A 27,838-nucleotide genomic window follows, 5' to 3' on the forward strand; every position below is an offset into this window, starting at 1 on the left:
TCTCTCCTGTAATCCCACTCCTGACATTACTTGCTTAAGACTGAAATGTTATGTGATGTCTTCCTTCAATAAAGGAGTTGCCACCAAATGGCAACTGCTTTGATAAGTTATGAACTTGAAATCTGATTCAGTTAGTGTTGGGGGTTCCGTAGTGGAGGTCACCTACCAGGTTGGTGATGGGATGCTTTAATCTACATGCCAAATATCCTTGTGCAAGATACAAGGATATTTGGGCCCCACCGAGATTTGAACTCAGATTACTGGATTCAAAGTCCAGAGTGCTAGCCATTACACCATGGGACCCACGAAGCAAAGGGTTTACAGACAGATTTTGGAAGATTTGGACAAAACCTTTTCTTTATCGAAGATAAAATCCAACTGTCAGGAGTTGGATTTGAACTCCAACTTTAACACAGTGCCTTAGAACACTTGGCCATCCTAACTAAACAAAAAAAAAAGCATTCGAATGAGCTTACGCCAAAGACTGAACAATTCACAAAACAGCTTAAGTCGAGAAGGTAACAGCCAACAGCTAGTGAAGATGTTACCTTTGTTCAAGATATTGTAGAGGAAACTGTTTTATTTTATGACAGTAAGTGTTTGAATGACATGTAATACTCATACTCATGCTAAAATACCTCTATACAACTGCTGTCAGTGAATACTAGCTCAGGACTAGAATACAACTGTCATTGGACGTTTTATGGTAATAACAAGTGGATCCTCTCACCACCTAAATGAATCAACTGCCACTGAACATGTAGCAGGTGATGTGAAGAAGGAAAGGAAAGTTAATAAATAACATGCATGAGGTCCCACAGAGATTTGAACTCAGATCACTCGATTCAAAGTCCAGAGTGCTAATCATTACACCATGAAACCCACACCACAGAGGGTTTACACACAGATTTTGGAAGCCACACAATGTGATCTCATCACATGAAATTCTGCATAACACTGTAAGATGCTTTGGATGAAAGCAAACTAAAACACTCTAGTTTTAATAAGTGATTAAAATATATTTTAATGGTAAAATGCTGATATAGTATTTTTGTTGTCTTTTTTTCTTTTTTTCAATGTAGCAATCAGAAATATTGTCAGAAGGCAAAACAAAAGGCCCAACAGATTTGCCGAGAGGACCATTACGGCTTTTGTTATAGTGGTCCACTTTATAGTCATATTTTATTAGAATTTGATTAGGATTTTTTTTTATTTTGAGTTAGTAGACTCAGATCAGACAAGATGGAGGGAACAGGGGAGAAGAAAGAAAGAGGGGAGTGGAGTTGAGGAGAAAGTTAACAGAAGAAGAGGGAGATAAAAATAGAAAAGAAGAGAGAGAAAAAACACTGAGCAGCACACAGTATTAATGATACATGTTTAGAGGCAGCAGCCGACCAAGATAGTGTGTCTGTGGGTACCTGTTTGTACACTTGTGTGTGTGAGCACACTTGTGTTCATTAGGTTACTCAATTTAACTATTTAACAGGTAGGTGTGGGGAGCCACAGCCTGCTCCCAAAGACATGAAGCAGGCATGGAGGAGACCTGGGCCCCAAATATCCAGAGGCCCCCCAGAGCATGAGAGCCCCTTTGAACAGAGAGCCAAGGAGAACCCTAGACAGGATTCACACAGCAGCCAATGTGCAGAGCTGTCAACACTGACAGTGAAGCAATCTTCTGAGTGCTTAGTATTAGGGTTTTATCATTGTGTTTTTGAAGGAGATTAGTCCTCGGCACTGTACTTCCATGTGTCCTACACAGTGCATTGCTCTCCGATTTTGCTACCAACCTTCTCATATTGTACACAGATCTTTACTTTATTTTCAGAAAAGCTCATTTATATATGTTTGGTTTAACGCAACAACAGGAGTGTGCCTTGAACCCACACCTCCAGGGGAGAGTGCACCCTTAACACAGCATCTTAGACCTCTCACATGATGGCATGGACTCTGATTGTTTGGAAATACTGCCACACTGTGGAAGCCTGACAACATAATTTCACCTGAATCATAAAACAGAACAATTTTTTAATGGTAACATTAATAATGGCAAATGAACAGAAGTCAGCACTGATTGTAATAGCACTGTTCAAAGAATGACAAAAATGTCCCAAGTGTTGTATTTATTATGTTATTGATATTTTAATACGTTTAGTTTGTAAATATGTATTAAAACACTATTATACCTCTTTCGATTTCTGAAGTGTAATTACTGCAACTTTAGGCTGTATAGTTTAAAGCAAGTTATAACTACTCAGGTCACTATATGGCTTCTGTTTTAGCACATTTAATGAGGTTTCCTCTAAGCAAACAAAATATAACGCTCAGCTGTATCCTTTCAGCATTTTAGCTCCATAACAACAAACTCCAACAGGTGTCTCCTTGTCTTGAGATGAAGAACGGGTGATGAATCCCTGCATCCTCTGAATCTCAATTAGTCCACAGATATCCCTTCATCCGTTTTTTTCCACAGAACCTGAAGATCACAGAGAAAGATGTTGGCTTTGATGCAGGATCGTGCTGGAAATGTTCAAACAGACAGACCTGCAGTTTGCTCACCTGTTTCATTTCCATGGTGACAGCTGATAAAAGAGGACACAATATCACATGCTACACAGAACTAACACATGATTCAACTGTTATTTTAGAATGGTCTTAGTGGTTTTTGGACTAACCTGCCCAGCAAAAAGAGGGTAACATCAAAGGAGCGTCAACAGACACACCACGGAGCAGCTCAGCCAGCCAGGACACCTCAGCTGGATCATCAACAAACAACTCCTCTGATTCGTCCAACCACAGCTCAGACCCTGGCATCAGTATAAACAAACAACTGATTTTGAGTTCAAGGCAAAAGTACAACAGGTAAGTTAAGAAAGTAGTTCTGCGTTCATTTGCCTAATGAGCTTTTAAACTTTCCCTCTTGGTCACTTCAGCAACATCAGCTGTTTTCTTCCTTAATTAGGTCTGCAGACCTACTGCTGTAAACCATTGCTGGGTAGAATTAAACGTGTTTTTACCAGTTTCCAAACATAAATGCACAATTTGTTTGAGAGGCAAATGTTGCACCATCTACACAATCATTTCCTCCCAATAACAGACCTGTTGTAGAGCCTCCGTCCTCTTCCTTTTCCTCTTTAAACCAGGCAGTAGCTGTTTCCAGAGCATCACTGCAGTCGGACATTGAAGATGTGAGGTTGCTGCACTGGAGACTCTTTCTTAGGCACGCTGTGTCGCAGATGTAGGCTTCTTTGGCTGAAGATAGACAGAAAAGAGAACACCTTTGGAGTGTGACTGTGTAAGAGACTGTGATCTCAAATCTTTTAAAATCACTTAAAAGACTTATTGTTATTATTATTACATGATATTGGTTTCAGACCAAGACAACTGACTCAGTCGTGTCTTAGATAGGTTGTGGTAAAGTAAAGCCTTACGTACTACCCATGTTTTCCAGCTGTTGGATGGAACTGACTGCATCTCTGATGTTCATGTGGAGTTGGTGACTGTCACGGAGGTGCCTCAGGATGTGTTTAGAGTGGAAAGCTGATTTAGTGTAATAAACCAGTTTAGGAAGGCACAAAGAGCCCACAGCAGTGATTTCAAACCTGTTGCCCTGAAAAGTAAGAGCCATACATAAAGAGGATGATCTCGTGTGTTACGGTTAAAGCTACACGCAGGTCAATGTGACCTGTATTGTATGTATATTTTGATTATAGTCCAGTCTTTAGAACCTAACCTGAAAGGTAAAGCGATCAATACCTGTCCAGGAGAAATCGTACAACAAAGATTGTTTCCCTTCCACCTCCTTAAAAACACAAATTCAGATCAAGAATCTATATGTACATGTGAAAATAAGTTCATAAACTTTATTTAAAATTATGTGTGAGACTGTCATTGAAAACGACTCACCTGGCAAATATGGACTCCTTTCACTGTCACACCGAGGAGGATTAAACTCCTCGGCTGTTTGTCCTCCTGTGTGTAAAATAATAGTTGATAAAGCAGTTTTTTTGTTGTTGTTTTTTAAAGCCATGGGCTCACATAACAAACATGACTCAAAAAGAGTTCTCTAAAATGACCAAGGGAGACAAATAATGCAAGAGCATGCCAAAGAATTATTACTGGGGCTTTTTACGAGATCTGTAACAGTTTTCACACCCTGTAGGATATTTTTCTGAAGATTTTCTGAAATGTACGCGTTTATGGAGTGTCTGATATATGTGACCTCTTTTCCTTTTCCTTTTAACTGCCTGGTAGCTCCATATTCAACATCTCAGGACAGAAGTTTCTTAGTTAGTCTCTCTTAAACTAATTAAGAAACAGACATCCTCACACAGAGTTCGCCCTTGTTTAACTGTAACACTGTCTGACCTCTCTCATCCTGTAGAATGTGACAGGTCCATCCTGCAGCTCGTTGGCTTCCTTTATAAAGTGCAGGATGGCTTGCCTGCGGGACACCCCCCTCAGCTCACCATGCAGCACTGGGCTGTGCTGAAGTAAGTACTCTCTCCCTCTGCGCTTTATGAGCTGAGAAGATGAACACACAGATATATATATAAGAGTATTTCTGTCAAGGTTAGACTACACTTCTTTTTCTTTCTTTTTTTTTTTACCCATGAGGGGAAGTAATCTTCAGGGAGAAAGTAGCATCTGTGTTTTTTCTCCTGCTTCTTCTCTTCTCCGTCCTCCTCAGTCTCCTCTCCCTGTGCCAGATCGCCAACGTCAGCTTGGAGGGCAGAGGCTGCCAGCTGGAAGAACAAAGCCTCCTGATGGTGGCTCTGTGAACGCAGCACCTTCTGCCTCAGCTCAGTGTAGTAGAGCTGCTGCACTGTGGTGCTCCTGCAAGAAACAGGGAGGTTTTCTTTTCCTGTTATGAAGTCTGTCAGGTGTCTACTTTTCCACAAACATTTTCATAAACTTCAACAACACTTATAGTGGAAATTATTAATCTTGGAAAAAGAAGGTAATGGAAAACAAACTTACAAAATTAGCAGCCCACTTTCTACATAATACTGGACTCTTAGAAATAAGATAAACGGGACCTGGAAAGGTGGGATGAGTAAAGAGAGTACTCAGTTTATCGTTTCTGCTATCACACAGTCTAGTTAATATTTGACCAATATGATAAATCATTAAAAAAAGAAAAAGAAAACGTGGACATAAAAGAACTTTTAAAATAAGTCAGATCTTTCTAACACGTTTGACATGTTAGTCCATTGGTGGACTTTATCTGGATACAGTGTTTTCACTGGGAGAAACATCTTAGTACTCATACAAGCAACGCCTTCAGTCTTATCTGTTGCAGGTTTCCCCAGTCTTGTAAACAGCAAAGTTGCACAACTACTGAAATCAGCACCAGTGCATAACAATGAGCCACAAGATCTACTTGAGATCATTGATATGCAAATCATCATGACTGCCAGGAAAACATGAAATTTTACTTAAGATCACTAAATTCAGCTTTTAGAGTGTTCCCATTACAGCATGGAGCTGTTTGTAGATCTGGTGATTTCTGTTTCAACAGTGCAAACACTACATCAAAAAAAGAAATGGAAAACTAACCATTAAAGATCCTTTGTTCCATCGTTTCCCAAAGTACTTGCTCAGCTTTTGGTCCAAATCAAGAAACAGGTAATCATTATCTTAAAAAAAGGAGAAAAAAAAGCACACATTCAATCAGAGATGTCAGGCTCAGTTTAGGGTCTACATACAGCTCAGTTTCAGACCATGTGGCCCAGAAAAGTATAAATATTGACTAACAACCTAGCAGTACAAAGGCCTTTTATTTCCATTGCGTTTGCTCTGAAGAAGAACAAATACATTTTTAAAACATTCACACTTATGGGATCACAAACTAGCTGGTGTGTCTTAGATAGTGAGCGCAATTTGAACAACATGTCTCAGTTTTTCCACATTCAATAAATCTGCTGTCATTAAAAAGAACTGCAACTGTCTTAATCAAAGAACCACATCTATGAACAGCCATGAAACTGACCATATTTCACACTTCTCGGTAGGGCGGCAAAATTAACAGTTGAGGTAGGTTAGCTCCTGACACAACACTTCATGCTGCACAGGAAAGAGTGGAAAAATAGGAAGAAAAAATTCGACATAACTTGCACGCTCAAGTAAAGTAACTCAGTTTTGGCCATATTTGTCCTGCAAACCATATGTTTGACAGCGCTGCATGAAATCAACACAATGAGTCCATTTAACACGTGTTATCCCTCAGTTATGTTGTTTACGGCTGATAGGAGATGGCTTTCCATTTATCATATCTTACAGCAGGTTCACTCACTATCAGCAGCCTCCCAGAATCTCAGCGTTCCACAGTTAATGAATAAAAAACATTTGCTCCTGAACTCCCGCGCAGAAACTAACTGACCTTTCATAACAGCTAGACCAAACACTTGGAGATCACTGACACCAAGATGCTTCAACACACTGTTCAACACCTCACGGCCTCTGGCTTTTACCTATAAACACACAGGAAGAAGAAAGAAAACATAAAACATACTGAGAGTCCATGCTTTCAGTGTTTTGGCTTTCTTGCAAATATGTTTTTTTCTAATAAAATACAGTTTTAGCTCTTCCACTGTTTTAAAAATAAATATACCCTACTGACAGATCAATGCAATCTTAACATGAATGTAATTTAGGTTTCTGTGTGCCCATGTGACGTGTCACAATAAAATACCAAACAAGAAAATATGCTACAGAAAGGCCCTGTGGTCACTCACCGTGACAGCACAATCCAGGTGCTGCTTGTTCGGTAGAAGAACGCACACCTGTCGCCTCTGTTTGGTCCTCATTGCCACTAAGGCTTCGCATGGTCTCGATCCACTATATATCCTCCTCACAGCCTCCCATGGGCCTAACAAAGCAAGCCTCCCTCCTTCCTCAGCCTGACACATAATGATGTCTGTACAAACAGACAGATGCATCAAAAGTTGCCACATTACCAGATCTGCAACCAGAGAATTTAATGTATTTATTTATTTATTTAGCAGTTTGATCTCTTTAGAAATAAATAAACAAAATTAGCTCTAATGTGCTAATAATGTGTTTGCATCATTTGATCACCTTTTACTTCTTTTGGACATACTGGGAGTTATTTTCACTCCAAATACTACAGAAAACTGAAAGATATTAATGTTTTGCAGAGAGAAATTGTCATGTCAGAAGCTACTGTTAGAAGCACTGTGTCTGCTTGTTTATCTTTGGGTTTATGTTCCCGTATGTACTGAATATAGTCAGCTTTTTAAAATCTGTCCTGGTAATAATAGTTTGTTCTACAAGCTACTGAGTGATGGGATGTACTTAGTGTTTCATGCACAGTGTAATAATTCACGCTGTTGTTCATCTGAGGTTGTATTTAAATAATTGACCTGTTGAACTTTGAAACTGAAATATGGTGTATTCTCTCTTTAACATGACTATAGTTTATTCTTATTTAATTTTTCATTGCAGTTACCATTCCTAACTCACTTTTATTTAAGCATTAGTTAACTATAATAACCTTTTACCCCTTTCACACACCAGAAAAATAATCACAAAATGCTTTTTAGATATAATAGAAGAAATAAAAAGGCAACACCATCACTAATCTATCATTAATTTATTTAAAAACAAAATCTAACAATGCCAATTGTGCTTTGCTTTGATAAAGCAAAAAGAAAAGTGACATATTTTTAGTAGCTGGTGATCCTAACATGTTCTCTCAACTTGTGAATTTTTTTTTCCAAGTTACCATCTACAGTGTTCTTTTGGATTCCCAAAATTATTAACATGCACAAAAAAAAAACAAACAAGAAAAACAAACAAGAAAAGAATACTACAGTGCATTAAAAAGGCACCTGCTTCCCAGATACAGGCATTTATCCTACGTTATACAGAGTAGTGGGATGTGGTTAATGCAGCTTCAGTATCCCACAAGCAGTTCATTAAAAACTATAAATCTGTACCACGTCCATCGAGTATTCGACAATACCACAATGACCTTTTTAGATAACATTCAAGAGGTAACACAATTAATCTTCTACACATACAGCTCGCTTTCATCAACACAACTTACACGACATACACAGCGGTAAGGCTGTAAAAGACCATTATTATCAGGTTGAGCAGAGTTCACATTGAAGTGCCGATGATTAAAGGCGACCAGAGGAAACATGCAGTACAGTACGTATCATGGCAGATGGGTCCCCTGGTGAGGAGACTTGTACAGACCGAGGGCTCAGAAATGCTAGAAAGCTCGTGACACTCTCAGAGCACATTCTTGTTGCAGTAACATACTCTTCTGTTCTTCCACATGCTTTAGGTGTCTTTCACCAATATGTAACTTTTTTTCATTTACAAGTTTAGAAAAATATGAAAAATAAACATTACAATGACCTGTAACAAGAAGTGTTGAACTATCACACGTATTTCCCAATAGAAATATTTATTTAAAGGACCCAATTCTTGTATTGCCCTGACGCATCAACAATGTCCTCACGATCATTCAATAATGATGGCAATTCATTACGCTTCCTTTCAAACTTGCTGCTTCCTCTTTTTCTTGCCATCAAGAAGAGGAGCGGTGTACGTTTATATTCATGTTCACTGCAAACTGAAACTGAAAGACACACTAAATATTGACTTGATCGACTTTGTGTTATCAAGTTACTTTACAACATAATTAGAAACTCACAGCCAAATGCACAATGCTGTGTTGTTTCACCATCGTACTTTAACTTCAGCCACTCTGCTTTTTGTTCATGTTTTTAAAATTTCACAGTCAGGCATAATCTGACTTTTTGATTCCAACACTGAAACACTTAAATGTGTAAATGCAACTATAACAATAATAATAATAAGAAGAAGAAGAATAGGTAATATCTAGTTACTAGAGTAAACTCTATCATAATTTAAGTCAGTGTAAGATTGATTTTATTAAAGAATGTAACTAATGATGGAATTTAAAATTCCATTGCTATATCTAACATGAAAGAAGAAGAATTTAACCCGGAGGTTTTGGATGACTGCATTTTTTTCTGTTTCCTGTTTGTTTTTGACCTTACAGAGGTCTGTAAAGAGAACACTATACTGCACTCATAATTAGCCAACTGTTCAAAAGAACTGCACTATTTTACCACACTATGCAGCAATTTCAACTCACAAATGCCCAACTATTGCTCTTTCAGCAGCAATGCTATAAAGGCTATACAGCGTGTTTATGATAGAAGAAGAAAAAAAAAAAGAGGTGGTAATCCCAAATATCTGCTTTCCCTGAAAGGCATGTCACAGAGTGTCTGAGCGTGTTGTTATTAGAATAAAAGTGGGTGTGATGGCTGGTATTCATTACTTTAAGTGCTGTGCTGTGTAACATTCATCGAAAAGTGAGGTGTTCTGCAAAAAGAAAAGAGATCAAAGTCACTTTTCATATGAAAAGTTTAAGTGAATGCACTTAGATATTAGTGGTTTGAATGCACTTAACTGTAGGTGGACATTGTTTTAGGCCTTGACTACGCCAGACTTTCAACAGGTACATATTGCATTCGCTAAGTAAATATTGTTCATGGGCCAAACTGCACACTGATTGTTTTTATCTAAAAAAAAAAAAAAACAGCAACTAGAAATAACTGACCTTCACCGTATGGAGATTTAAATTCATACATTTTGCCACTGAAACCTTGGATATGTACACAATTTGCAGGTGCACTGTATCTCTCTGAGTACAGCAAACTCTTCTCTTTAATTACACCAGAGTGTAATAATTTCAGTGCACTATAAATGAAGTTGTTCTACGTTCTATGTACAGGCAACACATTTTAAACTGTAAGATATTAGAGTGCACTGGAGAGAATACGGCAACTTTATAAACAAGCACAAAGAGTTAACATAAAAATGCCTCTGTTGTTGGTTATGTTTACAGTTATTTTATATGCATATTTTACTTGTTCACTTGTATAGACAAAAGGCAGCTTTGCTTTGTTCAGACTGCACGGTTAAATTTTTTTTCCCCATATTAAAACCTTTTGACTTCTCCTGCAAAGTTCACAACGAACGATTCCTAGAGGGACCCCTTCAATACACGTGTTAAATCAACTGCGCGGTTCTAACACAGGAAGTCAGAGACTGAAACAAAAAGAAAAAAAAAAAAAAGAAGAAGAAAGGGAAGACTGGCTTCAAGTCTCTTCCGACTACAGCTGATAGTTAGCTGCTTTTACGTGAAGGCACTTCCTGGTAAAGCTTTCCACAGAGTAGCACCTGGGACTGTTTAGAACTAACCAGTAGAAGCCCTTTATTGGAAGGAGCCTGGGGTCCGAGCTGGGTGACGCGCGTCGCGGTCACAGCAGAGTGAAACCTAAGATGTACTGCAGGAGTTTGTTCCGATTTTCCTGAGGTAGAAAGGTGCTGCTTAGCTCCAGAGTTGTCACCTTGTTTTCTCTCCTCTCCTTTAGGACCTGGAGAATAAACAGAAAACAGGAGGTTTAGCTGGATGACTCTGCACATCACCCAAATACACACATAAAAATGCACACATGCTTACCCCGAGCTCCTTGAAAGTCCTCACGGTGTTCTTAACCAGATAATGAGTTGCACTTTCACCTGAATGAAAAGAGAAGTGCTTGAAATACATAAAACAGAGACAGGATCTTACTTTTAAAAATTTTCACTAGCTAAATCCTTCTTTAATCTGATAGTAATTTCTTATTTTTCATGTGAATACTACTTATACTTTTGGACTTTATTCCCAGCACCTAAAAAAAAAATCATGACTGGAAAAACCATTTTCTCATTTTTAGCAATTTTCTCAATTCCAAGTGCGATGTAACACTAGAGAAGTTTTAAATTATTTTTTAAATACATTGTGCAGTATGTGGGCGATATTAGGATATTACCATAACCAGCCACTCCTCTTTCTGTGCGTGTGAGCAGATATCTGAAGAGCCTCTGGGTGTAGTCGGACTCGACCATGGGCTGGCTCAGACTGTGGACGAAGATCGCAGCCCCGCTGTAGGCCTCCAGCACCGGGCTGAGCAGCCGCTGAAGGAAGACAAAGAACTCCTGGTGCTCTGCAGAAACACTCACCTGAAAGACAACACAAACAGACCAAAAGTCAAATAAAGTCATTTTTGATGGTGAACAGTGGATGTTTGGATGTGAATGCTGTGGCGATTGTGTTGGCTGCAAAATTCCAAATGGTCTAAGTATACCTTAAGGTAGCGATCTCTCTGCTCCTCTCCAAAATCGCTGTCCTCATCCTCTTCGTCACTCCTCCAGGAAAGGGGCTCAGCAAACTTTTTGGGCCACGGCTCATCTGTGGGGCTTGGGCTCAGTTCCTCCTGGTCCTCCTGACGCACAAAAACAGATCAGAGGATCTGAAAGTTTCATTACCCAATAGCAACTATCGCTAAGAGTCCTTCCTAAAACATTCAACTTCTGACATTAACCGCCATGATCTGTTATTTTTGTCCAGCGGCTGACGGCCTGTAAACTCACCTCTGCCACATAAAGAACTCCATACTGGATCAGCCTGGTTACTGTGTCATGGAAAACCTGGTAAATAGTCTGGCAAGGCTGTGGGACAGACAGGAGAGATGTAGACACGCTAAAACATGAAACCACATAGGAGTTGAAAATGTAATTTTATAAACAACTACTTGTCAACAAACTTGTTCCATCATTACTAGTGTAAACTAATATGCAAACATTGTAAATAATCTTCATTTAGAGCCTAGGTTAGAGTTACTAATTACGGTGACAGGAATGTCTTATATTCAGATGATCAATGAGACTATAACCACACAGAGATGAAGTCAAGATTAATTATCTTGTCACAATTGCGCAAAACAATGTCTGGCATATATAAAAGGACTCTGATTGTAAACATGTCCACTGCTGAAGAAATGAGGCAGTGGACACGAGGTGGATGACAGCAGTAGTCATAATATCATAGACGCGTATGTAAAATGTGCGCAGACATTTGGAGTGATAAAGATGGAATATGCAGGACTTACTGGTGCTACAGCCACCTCATTGATAAGGAAGTGGGAGAGACCAGCGGCCTTGCGGATGAGTCTCTCTTGACTTAGAAGATGACTACTGGGATTGCCAGGCTGGCGAGCAGACTCTGATTCCATGACCAGCTCTCGCTGCAGCGACAGGACACTACAGGCTGGAGAGGTACAGGAAAACCTGTGTGTTTAGGACTGCTGAACTTAGATCTACTGTCACTTGTTTAACTTCAAACAGCAATTTAAACTAACTATTTAAAAAAAAATGTATTATTCAAGCTTACATGTTCAGTATATTTTTCTTAAATAATAACCACAATGATGAACCAAAACAGCACATAATACTGTTGGCATAACTTACCAATGATTGCATCAGAAATGAATACATGGAAAAGGCCGTTGCTGTAGAAGTTGAGCTCAAAAAGCGCAGGTACAGTTTGACTAGGTGCGATGGTAAACTCTCCATTGCGATTAGAACTGCTGGTCACATTGAGGCAGTTCCCCAGGAGGTGGAGAGCACGCATGACCACGTCCTCTGAGTTCCCCGAAAAGCCCAAGTCAAAGTCTCGTGACAGGATCTCCTCCTTCATGTTGAAGAAGTCTTCCACTAGCTTGGACAACACCACCCCCTGACACAAAATGAGCAGGAAAAAACAACAACAACAACATCAGAAACTTAAAAAAAAAAAAAAAAAGTATATTGGTGAATTTTAATAAGCCCACTTCAAAATAATAAAAGTCAAGAAACAAAGAAAAAAACTACAAAAGGGCTTTTGGGGTTGTATGCAGCACTGAGCAGTTGTCATGACATTAGTGTGTCTGTAGAGGGCAGAGTCTCACAATTAATGCAAGAGGCGATGAAAGAGAATGCAGGAAGAAATACGATTTTCTAACAGAGTTATCTATTCCTATATTTATGACTTAAGTGTCATGCCCAGGAAGGTGCATACCTGCTAAACGGAAGAGGAACAAGGGGAAAAAAAACAAACATACCAGACGGGGTAATAATAGCAGGATTTTAAAAAATGTGAGCTGGTGTATCTGGCAGTGACAGAACACGAGGAGAGAGGAGGCAACAGCTACACATACCTGTCTGTGTCTATACAGCAGTAGACAGGCCACAATGTGGGTCGACATGATTGCTGACGATTTATTGGCCGCTATGAGGAGGAGATACAAAAGGGTATAATAACCAACACACAACAGAAAGAGAACAAAAAAAGCAGAAGTAGCAGAAGTACTTGTAATTCATTGAGACACCCTTAAAGCAAGACTACAGTGCTGTAAGCCCCAAACTAAGCTGTGTTCAGTTCCTTTTTATATGTGTATATATGTATAGCATCCAATCATAGCAGATATCAAGTCAGGAAAGTTTACAGAGTATTACAGAGACGATTCAACCTTGAGCGTGATTAAGTGTGGACACAAAAAAAAAAAGAAAAAGTCTTAACATAAAGAAGCCTCAGACAGAACCCAACTCAAGGTGGGTGGCTGTCTGATTTAATAGGCTGGGGAGAAAGGATGAAAAAAAGCTATATACCTGTGTTTTGTTATATATAATTTTAATTAATTCATCAGAGTTTGACTTACTACAAATAAAATATTAAATAGGCCTAAAAGAGCTGATTATATTGATAGCACTCATGTGAGGGAGTGTGTAAAGACAAGGGTTACTACAGATCACCTAAAGTAGTAATCAAGCATAGAGGTGCAGGACATTTATGAACAGCTAAGCTGGTACTGCATTCTTCCCCCTCCCCTGTGCTTCCATCCTCCCCTTCACCTTATTGGCTAAAAACAACATGCCATCCAGCTGGTGGTTCTGTGATAGGCTGTTGGTTTAAAAAAAAAAAAAAAAGCTAGTGTAGGAGAATGCAGCTGAATGAGCTGGGGAGAACCGGTTTCTGGAGTGCTATCCCAGGGCAAAACACCCCGAGTGATGTAAAGCGGATGGACTGATGCTGTGCTGTATTTCATGAGTGCTGCCTTTGTGAGCAGGTGCACCTTTAGCACAGGATGAAAAGGAGACTTATGTGCTTATTTAAGGGACCGGTGCTTACTGAAGACTTTAAATTATGATTCCTAGTCATCGTGCATGTAGTAAACCCACCATCTGCGGGTTGTGATTTTCTTACTAAAGAGAACGTGCTTGGCCAGGTTGTTGATAAGCTGTCGTCTAGAGATGTCCTCGGGCAGCTCTCTGTTCACCTGCTCTTCCTCCTGTCCATCAAACAGCTGAGCATCAGGCCTGGAAGGATAATAACAACAAGCCAATGTGTTTTTTACTGTGTCACACACAGTATGTATAATTTAAGATGGCAGTTGTCATGTCCAAACACACACCAGCTCATCTTTCACTCCTATTTTTGGGAGCTTGCAGTGTAACCCCCAATAATGTTAGAATATAATAATATTGGGTACTGTAAAATGTAATACACATTAGAATATACAACCACTACACGGGGATACAGTATTTAAAACCTAAATAAACATAGACGAATAAATAGACAAAAGAGGAACAAAGTGGCATGAGAGTGCCCTGTGTCTGACTTCTCTACAAACAATCTGCCCCTGCCGTTAAAAAGTACTCAAGTTCAAGATCTCAAGTTAATAGCTTACCAATTATTTGTCATCATTTATCTAACGTGATCTCAGGGTGGTTATCTTACTCGTTTACTTCCTGGCTTTTGCCAAAGTCATTGCATGTCTCATCCATCCGTGCCATTAGCAAAACGTGATATGCCACTATTTCACGCGAGTGTTGAAAAGAGTCTTCCATAATATTTGTCTCCAAAGAGTTGAGAAGGTTGTTAATCACCACTGTTGGCACAAGTTTTGAAACTGACTGTAGACCAGCTGGGGCAGACTGCAGTCATCCCAGCGACAGTGCTTTATCGCTCGTTTTTACTATGAAGAGACAGCTTTGAACTGATCTGACCCCTGCCAGGGCTAACTAACGACCCGTTCTCAAATGTCACAGAGCCTGCCATGAAGTAGCAGGAGGGAGGTATAGAGCTTGGACATGAAGATTGTCCAGGAAGGTCATGACATGTGAGACTATGGAGTGAGCGTGTGTGTATATTTGTACTAACTCTGCAGAAATAATGGTGGGCATCAAAGCATGTTCCAGAGATACAGGTGGTGGACTATGACGGCTTCTCTGGGTGTCCAAGTACTCCTATAATTGACATAAATGTGACATACGTATTCATAAATACATATTCAATATAAAAAACAAACATGGAAGGTTTTCAGCTCTTTTTAGTGTGATTAATCACCTTCAGGGAGAAGGGCTGGTTGAAATCAACACGGACACAACCGTAGTTCTTCCTCAACATCCTGAACACACCACATGCTATTCCCCACCAGCTTTCGTTCTTCTTCGGCTTGCCCTAGAACAAGACAGATTTGAAAGTTACCAAAAATATAGCTATAAGGACACAGCTGAAGCAGTTTGTGTCAAAACATGCTTGGCTCTACCACCAGAAATACATACATTTTTTTCAGTCACAAATTCAAAATCCAACTAATTTATTTTTCTGTGTATTTTTCTTTTTCTGTGCATGATTAAAAAACAAAAAACAAAAACACCTTTGTTGCCACCGACGTCATCCAGACACTCACCAGCTGCTCACTATTGTAGTTTCCCTCAATAATGCGGTCATAGGAGATGCCAACTGGCACCACCAGCACGTCTCCGATGGCCCCCGTGCACATTGTGTCAACCACGATAGACAGCATGCCTGCACGTGCTGGAGATGGCTTACCACTGCGCGACCGAGTCCCCTCCAGAAAGACCTCCAAAAACTGCTGCTGCCGCAACAATTCCTCTGTGTACTACGACAATGACGAAACAGGGAAATGATCAGGTGAATACAGAAAAGGTGTGTGTCAGACAAATGAGAAAATAATACATGTAAAGGTCGCAGTATTTTTGGTGAAAATGTAATTTGCTGACGTCCCGAAGCAGGAAATTCACTTAATTACAAGCTGACAGTCAAGTAAAGTCAAGGCCATGCCAGTGCTGTAGTATGCAGGTTAAACATGAGACTCAAAGTGTAGGAAATCGGGTGCATGCTGAGGTAGCTTTGCTGTATAATGATATCCTCCTGAGTACAGTGTGTACACAGCTGTCTTAGCTATGCAGACACTTTTGAGAATAGAAGCTTTGTCCTGAAATAAACTCCAGGCCGTGGCATTCAAAGTAAGCCGGGACGTCTAGGTTCAGTTTTCATGGGAGCAACTGGAGTTAGAGCAGCATGTGACCTTTTTCTACAGCTTGCCTGTGAAAGCTAATTCCATTCTGGCAAGTGACACATGCGTGCCAGATTAAAATCTCACTTTTTAGCAAATTAAATTACTTTGACCACTTTCAATCATTACAGCTGCAACTTGTGCACTCTTTGACATGTGCAATAACACTAAGTGCAATACTCTTTTCTGGCGTCGTTGTATTTTTACTCAGTTGTATACAGCATTTGTATTTTATTTTTATTCTATTGTATATTTTATTCTATTTTATTCTACTGTATATAGTATTTTATTGTGTTCTATTCTGTACAGTTGTGTACTGTATTTATTCTTATTGTATTCTAATTTTTGCTTCATAACTTTTGCACTGTCCACTTCCTGCTGTGACAAAACAAATTTCCCACGTGTGGGACTAATAAAGGTTATCTTATCTCATCTTAAGAAAAAGAGGTAAAATATGGTTTGTATAACAGGATTGAATTTCAGCTCATCATTTCTACTAGCTGCTCATGTCTTGGGCTGATAATTCTTATCTTAAGGACACAATACGAACCTATCTTACAAGCACAATACACTGTTACTTATTGCCAACCCCTTCTGAAGATACAAAGAAAATCTGCCACTCAGATCAACCCATGCAATTAAATAAACCACCTAAGTTTCCATGCTACTTTGTAGAAAACACACTGAAAATCTTCCAAGTAGTTTATGATGGCGAAACACTAACAAAAACCTATGAATCTGCAACACAAGCCTGAACATCTACTCGTCATGTGATACAGAAAAACCTATAATGACCAATACTGGGTTACAACTGGTAAATAAAAGGTTAGATGACGTATAAGCCGACCCAATATGTTTAGAGAGCAAAACTGTTGACACATGGGTCACTACAATAAAGGAAAGGAGCATATCTACCCAAACATTTAGTTTGGGCTTACAAATGACAGGACTGTAGCAGAGTCAAAATAAGTTCTTTGGAAGATATAATGCTAATTACAAAGTAAAACTGGAAACAAAGACATGGCTTAAATAACAAAAACATTTCACTCTCTCATTATTCAATAGAAAAGAACACACAGAGCAGAAAACATGAAGAAAACCCGCTCTGCAGACTTACTGCGTGCAAAAGAGATCGGTACAAAATGTCTTTCTTTCCATCTGCAGACTCTTCCATTCTTCGTCGTATGAAGAAACCTCCAAGTTTACGGATCAGGGTGCTGAAAACAAAGAAGTTTTATAAAGTAGTTTCCAAGCTTTTCAATGGGCAGCAACAGTGAGCACAAACTCCACAGCTGTCAGCAAATACAGTTTTAATCAGTGATTTCCTCAAGGTACTAATTTGGATTAAGGTGTGACTATGATGAAAAAGGAGGACAGTTTGATACCGAAGCACTTAAAATATAAAGATGACTCATCCTGACACTTCAGGGACCCATGTTGTAAATACCCATGTAGTACAAAAGGATCAGTGCTGAACCAAATGCTAGTTGAAGCAGGATAAAAAAAAAGATTTAACTATCGAACATATTTCCAGGGAATTCTTTATTGTTTGAGTTAAACATACACCTTATTTCCAGATCAATCTTCACACAAGGCCTTATGTTTACCTGAGGATGGGGATGCTTAAGTTGTTTCCAGCAGCGATGTGCGGGGCTTTGATGTTATGACAGAACAGAATCAACGTGATGAGCAGGTAGTCGATGTGGGATTTGTGAACTGGGAGGAAGACCATCGGCACATTTTGCTGCAAAGAAAAGAGAAATAAGCAATTTCTCCTAACACGTTTTTAAGAACTCTGTATGTGATCAATGTTGAGAACTTTTATTATCTACGAGAAATGTACAATGACAGAAAACACCTTGTAAATATTACAAGCAAGAAAATAAACACTCAGCTAAACAGCCAGTTTATTAGGTACACTTGTTCAACTGCTTGTTAACTCACAAGTCTAATCAGCCAATCCCAATAACTGCCCAGGAACTGAATGCATTTAGGTGTGTAAACACAGCCATGATGAACTGCTGAGGTTTAAACCGAGCATCAGAATGGGGAAGAAAGGTCATTTAAGTGATTTTGAACGTGGCTTGAGTGTTGGTGCCAGATGAGCTGATCTAAGTATTTCAGACACTGCCGATCTACTGGGATTTTCCTGTAAAGGAGAAAACATCCAGCAGTTCTTTGAGTAAGAATACCTTGGTGAAGTCAGAGGCCAGAGAAAAATGAGCAGACTGCTTTGAGTTGAACTGAACACTTGATTACTGCTGCAAGATTTGGATGGTAAGGTCAAAATCAGACATAAACAACATAAGGTAGGGATCCATCCTGCATTGTTCGGGCTAATGGTGGTGGTGGGGCAAATTTTCGTAGCAAACTTAAGATCCCATAGTAGAAAATGAGCATCATTTAAACACTAGAACCTAGCTCCGAGTATTGCTACTCATCATACCCATCCCTTTATTGCCGCACTGTACCCATCTTCCAGTGTGAATATCATGCCATGTAACAAAGCTTAAATGATCTCAAACTGGTTTCCTGAACATGACAGCAAGTTCACTATACTCAAATGGCCTCAACAGTCACCAGATCTCAATCAAATGAAGCACCTTTGCAGAGTCGTGGAACGACAGATTTGTATCTCAGATGTGCAGCCAAAAAATCTGCAGCATGATGTTATCATGTCAACACTGTTCAAAATCTGAATCTGTGCCACAGAGAATTAAAGCAGTACTGAAGTCAAAAGGGGGTCCAACCTGGTACTAGCATGGTGTACCTAATAAAGTGGAGTGTATATTTAGTGCTAGTTTATGTATATTTACAACTATCAATCATTTACATTCATAAAGCCTCTTCAGTGGTCAGAAATAAAGGCTGCTTCGCTAGTTAATCAAGACACAGCAATCAGTGAAGAAGACTATGTACATGAAATACTACATCAGCTTTATCGGTTTAGCCGTTACCGTTTTCAGCAATCAGAAACAAGTTTTCAATATTAATGGAAAAAACAGTCTTACTCATTTTGGGTAGCAGATTGTGCTGAGACAGTTTATCATGTGTGTCTTTGCCCCTCACCTCTGTAGCAGCTTTCTTCACCATTTCCAGCTGTCCTTTGTGGATCTGGATGCTCCAGAAGAAGCCATTAAACAGCCTCAAAAGCACCCAACCAGTTAGCCTAATCCAAAAGAAAAATTAAGATGTAGAACAGAACACAACATAGCAGGTTTGCTTAAGGCATTACAATATTGTCATAAACTAAAAAGTATAAATACCTAATAAAGGCTGGGGAAATGTTAGCAACCATCTCTTGGAGGAAGGCCCTGGCTTTCTGCTTTACTTTGCTGACAGCTTTGTGCTCCTGACCAGGCTGGCTGGCTGCAGCATCCAAGTCTGTTGCTACTGTCACAATAGCATCCTCCACCCTGCAATCAACAAAAGAAGAACACAAACATAAAGCTGCCTCTTCTAACATTCAACGCATTGTCTCCATTTCTCTAATAAAATGGTTTCTTTATGTCCACCATATCACAAATTTATCTATGATTGGAAAATAAAGTTTGATGTGGGCTGAATTTCCTGTATCCTGACTTTTACCTGCTGTTGTTGAGTACGTTATCCACCACGTTCCTGGTGAACATGTCCTTGTGGACATCTCTCTCCACAACGAAAAGCACATAACTCAGTCTGCGTGCCAGCCAGCCCCGCTGTCTAGATGAGCACACACAGAAAAACGCTTGCATAAAACCACATAAACGATACATATTTACATACGAGAAGAGATTCTCAAATATACTCAGATATATGCTGAAAGCTGTGTTATAAACATGAGCCTTGCTTTTCGCACAAAAACACATAAGTTAAATATATGAATCAACATCCAGATAAGGGACAGTCAGGAATACTTGCACGACTTTTCATGGTAATATCACATTTCCAGGAACTGCAGAACAATGCATAACCTGCATAACCCAAACACACAGCTTCATCATCAACAGCTGTGTTACAGGTCAGGTTTGCTATACCTTGATGAGCTTTCAAGTAACATAATACTGACTGTGTCAGGACAAAGCAAACGATGCTAACCCAACCATGCTGAGTACGGTACATCACCATCTCTGTTTCCATGCTAATAGAACTAGATATTAACTTATTTCTGTTTTTCCCCATTCGGTTTGGAGCATGGTGGCATATATCTTACTGAGTATTGTCAACAAAAGCCAGCCACTGGGTGCATGTGTCTGGTGTCCACTGACAAACACTGTAAATTATTCATCTGTCGACCTTTCCACAATTTCAGAGAGTCATCCTCTTGACTTAAATCCAGTTATTTTACACTGGTTGTTAAGAATTTCACCCTAAATCTGAACTGCATTCAATGGGACTGATTGGAGATCAGAGGACTGACAAGGCAAGTAGAGACTTTCCTGTTCTGCCAAAGCACGACGTGAAGTTTCAGTTGAAGAATGTTCCTAAAGTGGAAGGGAAGTGAAAAGCTCCGTTTACCTAGTGTGGGTCTCGTTTATGTAGATGACGTTTCGCAGACCCAGAGATGGAATACTGGGATTGAACAGTCTCTCCTGTAAGGAACAAAAAAGATAAAAAATGAGAAAGTAACTCGAATCAGTTTAGTTTCGCGTTACTTTACAGCTTGTTATGCTTTAATTCTCGTTAAGAAAATAAATTTAACTAGAATTGAACCTTTTAACAGCTAATTTTTTATATTACTGCACTAAACTCAATAATGAGGTGTTTTAAGAATTGCTTTATGTCTAAAAAAAACATTCCTTGAAAATGCCTTGCAACCACTTTTCAGATTTTCACCTTTATCATATAAACACAGGAAGACAACCTGAGATCCACATATCATTTAATTAGCAAATTAAATAATCAAATTAGATCTGAATAGATTATATGAATAATAATGACTTATCTAAAATTATTTTTAATTATGATTTTTTTAAGAGGACTGCTTGTTTTTCCGAACAGCCAGGATAGATCGAGTTAGCAGGAACTATTCGATTCCATGCTGGCCAATTTCTTTACAAAAGACCAGAAATCAGCAAATGAACTCAAGCCACAGTTAATTAGCCGTGATGTAATTTTACCCAGCTCTGTGGTGTACAGGAGTGACAGCAGCGCCCCACAAAGGGCCTCTTTCTGTTCAGCAGACCCTCTTTCCACGTGCTGGCGACATTACGCAGGACTGAAGGGCTGGTGCTGCGGTCCTTGAAATGCATAAAAAAAAGATTGATCAGGAAGAAGCAAAAGCATCACATGAAAGGACCGTGTGTGCTGATATGAGATTTATCGCCTTTGATCTTGGGGGGGATGCATGGCGCTGTTCTGAATGTACAATGAAAATTACAACAACAACAAAAAGAAAACAAATTAATTGTGGCTTACCGAGTCTTCATTGGGATGTTTCCAGCGGTTACACCACTGCTCTCCATTGCTGACCTGCAGCAGCAAGCCATCTGACAGCTCCATGCTCTCTGCTGTCTCCTTCCTCTCCCTCCTGGTCACACACCACTAGCTGGCAAGCTGACAGCACACACAAATACAATACAGTTATATTTTTTTTAATTTAAGTGATCAATGAATATTAGTGAGTAGCACAAAGAAAATGCACAGCGTTTAAATCTAGCTGGTGGAAAAATACAACACTCACTGCAGCAATGTATTAAGCTACAGTGGGCGACATAGCTTATATCGCCTTCACGAGCAGCCTCTGCTCAGCATTTTGACTGCATGAGCAATGATGGTGAACAACCAGATGTTAACAGCTTCCTTTCAACTTTAAAGCCAAAAGTCAGCACCTCCCACATGAGGCATCGCTGTGCTATTCAGATTCAGTCAACGCTGGCATGCTCCGGTTAGACCTGATTTTCTAAGAAAAGTCGGAAGTCATACTGGAAAAACCAACAAGATGCAGCAGATAATAATGTATATTAATCACCCCAACATCTCAGACTGAATGCAGTCTGGTGGGACTAGTTAACAGAGAAGTCAAAGTTTTACTTCTTTAACTGATATGCGAGTAAGCCATTTTAAATAGCAGTGTGACCACAGATAGGGCAAAGACTTCCTCATTTTAGAAAACACAAACATTTTCAAACACCAAACAATGCACTTCTTAAAGATGTTAATTAAGATCATCATCTGCCCTCAAGACACAGCTGTCGTACTCAACTCCAGCTGACAAGAACCTTAAATTAAATGCACAAACTCAGATATATGCAGCCAAACTACGCTGCTCTTTTTTTGGTTTAGCTTAATGCACACATTAAATATTTGACAATGGAAAAAAACAAATAACAGAACCAAATAAAGCCTTTACTTTGGGAAGCAGCAGGTTTATGGCACAGAAAAATTATCATTTTATCAAAAGGCCCGCAGTTAGATTGAGTAACAACATCAACTACTATGTACGCACTGATTTACTGGCTGAACAGTGCTATCTGACAAGTCACCAGTTCGCCATGATTTCTGACAGAGGCCCATTGGCAAACAACAACAAAACAAAAGTAAAACGCCAGTATTGCCCAAGCTGACATTTTAACATGAGTATCAGCTCACGGTTACACAGCTGGAGCGTCCCTATCAGTCACTATGTAGAAATGGTCACTACACAAAATAGCAATCTAAAAATAACATAATGGGAAGCTTTTGTTTGGCATTTTAAACATAATTTGTCTAATGTGCCTCAAATGACACTTTGCTTTTGTTACACACCAGTTGTCCTGCATAACACTGGTAAGCGTCCTGAAACAAAGTCAAAATTTACACTAAACACACAATGCTGGAGGATTTTACAATGAACCAAACATAGCATAACCACTGAACCTTCCTGAAGAAACAAGGTAAGGGGATAGCTAGACATCAGTAAGGAAAGAGAGAAGATGTGAAGAGAACCCACAAAGGTAATTAAGAGAATGTCTTTGATTAGCCTGGAAATGAGTCAATTTATGAATGAATGCTTACACAGACTGTACAGTATGTGTGTCAGTTAAGGACACTGTCGGTCCATCTTTCTCTGACTAATACGTCTGACTGTCAGCAGACTGGCCTCTTCACAAAAATGTTCCTGCCTAACAAGCTTCAATGAATGAATGAACATTGCGACATTGTCCTCCTGTGGTGTTGTGGTTGTAGTGGGTGATGTGCACACAGATGAGGGAAGCAGAGATTTCAAAGGGGTCAACGGCCGAGAGTACTCCAGAAAAACAAAGACCTCCAAGAATGAGGAGCTTAGGGGAATTAGATAACAAGTGAAGGTAGCCCTTACACTGCATTAAAGTTTAATGAGTACACGGATAATAACATTCAACGTATGCAAATCCTATAAACTAATTTGAATAATTTTCATGGGATATATCTACATTAGTTTGTAGCAACTTCCACTATCTGTTATAACGTTGTTAAATATTTGATTCAATCAGTAATTTCAAAATGAAGTATCATCAAGAAATTATTAAAAAACAACACGCTGAGGCGCTACTATCGAATTACACTGGCAAAGTATGGCCTGGGCCATCTGCCACATAATCACGTTTTATTTACCTTTAGCAAAATCATGCCTGTTCATGCACACTGAAAACCACTGGGTTAATCCGGCAGACAGGCTCAGACCTGCCTTGCAATAAGCAGGTCAAACAGGAGAGGTCTCTTTGTGACAGATGGTCAGTTCAGATAACTAGCTGATCAGACAACAATAGCACCAACCAGACATGCCCATGTCTAGCTTGGCCGCGGAAACGCGGTACTGTTCAGTTACAGCCGACACCTCCTAGAAAGACATTATTAAAAAGTCTCCAGTTTGTGCATTTGGATGGTGTTGCGTAAAGTTATTAAAACGTGATGTGAGCAGCTTCCGTGACCGTCTGTGGCACGCTGCATGGCATGCTTCCGAGCTTCATGAGGCACATCTCATCTTACAGCTAACGCCGGTACTCACGATGGTCTCCAAGACAGGGGTGACTTTAACCTGTTCTCCACTCGATGTCTTAATCTAGTCTGAATCTTAAATGATTAGCATTAGCCCGGTTTACCTCAGTGCGGATGAGACATGGAAAAATGTCAAATCCCACATTGCCGGGGGTCGTCTCGAACTCAATGTCAGTGTAAAGTTGACCGACTATGTCGTGTTTTACTGTGAAAAACGGCTCTAAATGATAAGTAATTATCTCTCACAACCGTGTCAACAAGTCCACATTAACGACACAGTTACTGTTTCTATGACAGGACAGGAACGGCGTTAGTAACAGTTACTAATAATGCAACGATGTAGCTGTTAGCATTAGCTCTCCAGCCACGCTCGCGAGAATGGACTCTCACTTACCTTGACAACAGTGTTACGCTGAGTCATATCTAAAATGTAAGCTTATCGACAAACAGCCGGCCGCTGAGTATTTCGGTACGCTTCTTTTGTAACACACTAGCTCCACTGTCCTTGGTACACCGGACAACACAGCTCTGACACTCGGGGATGTGTGACAGGAGGGAGGACCACTTGCGGTGGTTTTGTTTTGGTACAAGCAGCGGCGCCATTCTGCCACCAGCCAGAAGAGGGCAGCACGACGCCACTTTGACCACTTTGCGTTGCAATTTGACAACATTAAACACTTAATATAAAGGTGCGTTAGTATTTCTATTTTTTTGTCCATTTTTTATTTGATGTGGAAATGTGTCATCTTGACAAAGCTTTTTTTTTTTTTTTTTTAAAGCTGTTTTTAAAATGCAGTCTTTGAAACATTGGGTTAACGCGCCCTCCAGTGGGCGGATTGATACAAGCATTTTATCGGACCGTACCACTGTGCTACATCAATAGGGTTATTGTGGCTTATTTTAAGACGCAGTAAACCAAAGCCAAAAGATTAAGATTATTAATTATTTGGTATTAATTATTAGTTAATTATTTAACTATTCTGTCACTTCATAAACATTATGCTGTATTTACATTTCTATATATTACAGCCACAGTTGTCTCACCCATGGCAATGGCTATAATGGTAGTGTCACAAACATTCTATTTCCTTCGTTTCTATCAAGCTAGCAGCAGCCATGAGGTAAGCTGTATATTTGAAATTTAATTAAGCTTTTCATTTCCAAGCAGAGTGCAGGAAGTGTTAGAGATTCTTTTTATTTAAAACAGCGGGGAGAACTGTCTAGATGACTTTGAGTGAATTCGCTCATTTCTACCAGAATGCGTTGATGGCCTTTGTTGGTAAGCAAACCGTGCTAATATAGTGAGACATGTCACAACATGTTAGAAGACAGCCCGTCTACTGAGCCAGGCATCAGCTGTAAAGACTGCAGTGTTTTGACTTTTTTTCAACAAGCTGACGAATGGATTGAGTGAAATAAAACAGATTTAATAATGAAAGTCAATTATCTCGGCAAGGTAGAGGTGTTACTTGTTGTCATGTGTTTTGGTACTTGGGCTACAGTCTTCTTCTCCCAAGTGGAAAACCAACCAGTAAACAAACAAGTTTACTGCACATCTAAAAGTCAGCAAATGACGTTTCAATCTTTTACAGCCTTTCATCAAAAAACACTCAAATGGGAGTTCAGTAGCTGATTTGTCCATTTATGTAACAGTTAGTTTATGACACTCGAAGAAAATAATTTAAATGATATATTGGCGTTAGGCGCTCAACTGGTCAAGGTCACACCTTCTTGTATAGGCATAAAAAATTAGGTATGAAGTAAAAATGGCTTATGAACACAATCGAGGGTGCTTTTTAATTGAATGGTGATGGGTAGGCAAAGTTTATTCCATCCTAACAAATAAGATTGTACTACAGAAACGTAGAATGTGACATATTTTTTTCATGTATGTTTTCTGTAACTGCCAGGGTGAATTAGTAATAGAATTATAATTTCTATTACTAAATTATATCCTCACTGGACTAAACTAGATTAAACTAAATCAAATGATACGCTTCTTCTTGCTGTAATATTGGGGTTTTTGTTTGTTTGTTTTTAATTTAGTTTAATAAAAACTATTTCCAACAGTGCTTATATAATGATTTTGCTCTCCCAGCATGCTCAGGCTCCAGAAGCGCTTGGCCTCCAGTGTCTTGCGCTGTGGTAAAAAGAAAGTGTGGCTGGACCCCAACGAGACCAACGAGATTGCCAACGCAAACTCTCGTGAGTTGTTTCCTTTGTGGATTTATGTAGTAGGCTCTGGGCTCCTTAAATTTACGCTTTTATTTAAATGAATTTTATTTGGGCTACAGGCCAGCAGATACGAAAACTGGTAAAGGATGGACTGATCATCAGAAAACCTGTGACTGTTCATTCCCGTGCACGCTGCCGCAAGAACACACTGGCACGCCGCAAGGGACGTCACACGGGTTATGGTGAGTAGTTAGGTTATTGTTATCTTTCCCCAAATTTGCTTTCACTAATAATGTGGCTAATAATTGCGTATTTGGGAAAATAAAATCAAGCGGTGTGTACATGTTAAGGACTGCTTATAGAAACTGCAAGTAGTGGTGGTTTCAGTATGAACTTGGAGTAAGATAAGAGTTTTATTTCAGTAATATAATTTTCTTTCCAGGTAAGAGAAAGGGCACGGCCAATGCTCGTATGCCGGAGAAGTTGTCATGGATGCGGCGCATGAGAATTCTGCGACGTCTTCTTCGTCGCTACAGGGAGTCCAAAAAAATTGACAGGCACATGTAAGAGTGAATGTCATCACTGATGTACTCACTGATCATGAATAAGGTTTTATGTCAGTTTCATTGATAGATGAGTAATGTTTTGTGTCTTCTAGGTACCACAGTCTCTACCTAAGAGCGAAGGGTAATGTCTTCAAAAACAAACGCATCCTTATGGAGCACATCCACAAATTAAAGGCTGACAAGGCTCGCAAGAAGCTCCTGGCGTACGTTTCCACTTCTTCTTTTCTTGTATTATTTCACTCCAAGCGCAGCAACATTTATACACTGAAATTAATTTGTTTCTGTCCTGCAGTGACCAAGCCGAGGCCCGGCGCACAAAGACAAGAGAAGCCCGCAAACGCAGAGAAGAGCGTCTCCAGGCCAAGAAAGAAGAGATCATCAAGAACTTATCAAAGGAGGAGGAAACTACAAAAAAGTGAATCTAAAATGTATTCAAATCTTGTGAGGATCAGCTTTTGGTTGTGAATAAATGTGGATAAGAGAAAATATCATCAGTAATGTTCTTGCCTTGATATTAAAAATGATTTGACATGAAAAGAGTACTTTGGAAAATATTTCATTTTGATTATGATTTATATATACCTGAATAAACAGAGGTGAGAGAAGCCCTTTTCTTCTTTTAACATGGCCATATATATATTGTAATATGGCTATGAAAAGACAGCAAACTATGCTTCTGAGGTAATGCTCTGAACACTACAAAAGGTGGCAGCAGAGTGCCAAATACATCTACGTCTACTCATTTTAGCCAGAGGAAATTAAACTAGAAAGAGAACTGGAAAAAAAAAAGTCATTTTCAATCAGCAACTTGATCACACAGCACAGTATTCCTCAAAGGTATTATTAAAAATGGTAGATAAGCAACTTGGTAACAACAAACAAAGATCTTCCACTTTTTCCACATATAGC

General features: G+C 39.4%; 3 protein-coding genes and 1 non-coding gene across 9 annotated transcripts; 1 reads left to right on the forward strand and 3 right to left on the reverse strand.

Moving 5' to 3' along the window:
• On the reverse strand, positions 1-10,390 carry LOC147323436 (FERM domain-containing protein 6-like). Of its 3 annotated transcripts, XM_086303744.1 has the most exons (14): positions 10,267-10,390; positions 6,735-6,961; positions 6,380-6,470; positions 5,557-5,636; positions 4,978-5,036; positions 4,608-4,833; positions 4,366-4,521; positions 3,904-3,969; positions 3,731-3,799; positions 3,433-3,607; positions 3,097-3,249; positions 2,673-2,804; positions 2,557-2,579; positions 2-2,473 (listed from the first exon to the last, which is right to left on the reverse strand). In XM_086303744.1, the coding sequence occupies exons 2-14, from the start codon at positions 6,951-6,953 to the stop codon at positions 2,432-2,434; spliced, it is 1,491 nt and encodes a 496-aa protein (XP_086159870.1). In that variant the 5' UTR covers positions 6,954-6,961; positions 10,267-10,390; the 3' UTR covers positions 2-2,431. The 3 variants fall into 3 exon arrangements, with proteins under 3 accessions (XP_086159871.1, XP_086159870.1, XP_086159872.1); XM_086303745.1 differs by lacking the exon at positions 2,557-2,579 and having other exon boundaries at positions 1-2,473; XM_086303746.1 differs by lacking the exon at positions 10,267-10,390 and having other exon boundaries at positions 3-2,473; positions 6,735-6,908.
• trnaq-uug (transfer RNA glutamine (anticodon UUG)) lies at positions 232-303 on the reverse strand. Its single transcript has one exon. It is a non-coding gene; the product is annotated as a tRNA-Gln (tRNA).
• On the reverse strand, positions 7,594-24,793 carry gpam (glycerol-3-phosphate acyltransferase, mitochondrial). 3 transcript variants are annotated; one of them, XM_086303741.1, is made up of 21 exons: positions 24,583-24,793; positions 21,648-21,785; positions 21,350-21,469; positions 20,748-20,821; positions 19,839-19,952; positions 19,517-19,666; positions 19,320-19,419; positions 17,858-17,994; positions 17,368-17,467; positions 15,621-15,833; positions 15,275-15,388; positions 15,089-15,174; positions 14,132-14,244; positions 13,086-13,156; positions 12,358-12,625; positions 12,000-12,157; positions 11,482-11,559; positions 11,196-11,333; positions 10,881-11,070; positions 10,529-10,587; positions 7,594-10,442 (listed from the first exon to the last, which is right to left on the reverse strand). In XM_086303741.1, exons 2-21 carry the CDS (start codon positions 21,729-21,731, stop codon positions 10,326-10,328), a joined length of 2,484 nt encoding a protein of 827 aa, XP_086159867.1. In that variant the 5' UTR covers positions 21,732-21,785; positions 24,583-24,793; the 3' UTR covers positions 7,594-10,325. The 3 variants fall into 3 exon arrangements, with proteins under 3 accessions (XP_086159867.1, XP_086159868.1, XP_086159869.1); XM_086303742.1 differs by lacking the exon at positions 24,583-24,793 and adding an exon at positions 24,293-24,496; XM_086303743.1 differs by lacking the exon at positions 24,583-24,793 and adding an exon at positions 24,199-24,496.
• On the forward strand, positions 24,593-27,471 carry LOC147323439 (large ribosomal subunit protein eL19). 2 transcript variants are annotated; one of them, XM_086303748.1, is made up of 6 exons: positions 24,593-24,877; positions 26,287-26,393; positions 26,483-26,605; positions 26,806-26,926; positions 27,022-27,132; positions 27,222-27,471. In XM_086303748.1, the coding sequence occupies exons 2-6, from the start codon at positions 26,288-26,290 to the stop codon at positions 27,346-27,348; spliced, it is 588 nt and encodes a 195-aa protein (XP_086159874.1). In that variant the 5' UTR covers positions 24,593-24,877; position 26,287; the 3' UTR covers positions 27,349-27,471. The 2 variants fall into 2 exon arrangements, with proteins under 2 accessions (XP_086159874.1, XP_086159873.1); XM_086303747.1 differs by lacking the exon at positions 24,593-24,877 and adding an exon at positions 25,242-25,309.
• The last annotated feature ends 367 nt before the right edge of the window (positions 27,472-27,838 follow it).

This window comes from Aulonocara sp. 'chitande type north' Nkhata Bay, linkage group LG8, assembly GCF_057382095.1.
Source record: "Aulonocara sp. 'chitande type north' Nkhata Bay isolate Kocher_YH1m ecotype deep benthic linkage group LG8, A_spYH_male_GT1.1, whole genome shotgun sequence".
Taxonomy (NCBI): Eukaryota; Metazoa; Chordata; class Actinopteri; order Cichliformes; family Cichlidae; genus Aulonocara; species Aulonocara sp. 'chitande type north' Nkhata Bay.

Excerpts from the sequence above, each read along its gene's own strand:
- LOC147323436 (XM_086303744.1), bottom strand. The coding sequence starts at position 6,953 with ATGTGGCAACTTTTGATGCATCTGTCTGTTTGTACAGACATCATTATG. Across the intron at positions 5,637-6,379 it reads TGGTCTAGCTGTTATGAAAG|ATAATGATTACCTGTTTCTT; the intron begins GTCAGTTAGTTT and ends CCTTTTTTTAAG. Across the intron at positions 4,834-4,977 it reads GAAAGTGGGCTGCTAATTTT|GAGCACCACAGTGCAGCAGC; the intron begins GTAAGTTTGTTT and ends TGTTTCTTGCAG.
- gpam (XM_086303741.1), bottom strand. The coding sequence starts at position 21,731 with ATGGAGCTGTCAGATGGCTTGCTGCTGCAGGTCAGCAATGGAGAGCAG. Across the intron at positions 21,470-21,647 it reads AACATCCCAATGAAGACTCG|GACCGCAGCACCAGCCCTTC; the intron begins GTAAGCCACAAT and ends ATGCATTTCAAG. Across the intron at positions 19,667-19,838 it reads AACGTACTCAACAACAGCAG|GGTGGAGGATGCTATTGTGA; the intron begins GTAAAAGTCAGG and ends TGTTGATTGCAG.
- LOC147323439 (XM_086303747.1), top strand. Across the intron at positions 26,394-26,482 it reads GATTGCCAACGCAAACTCTC|GCCAGCAGATACGAAAACTG; the intron begins GTGAGTTGTTTC and ends TTTGGGCTACAG. Across the intron at positions 26,927-27,021 it reads AAAAAAATTGACAGGCACAT|GTACCACAGTCTCTACCTAA; the intron begins GTAAGAGTGAAT and ends TGTGTCTTCTAG.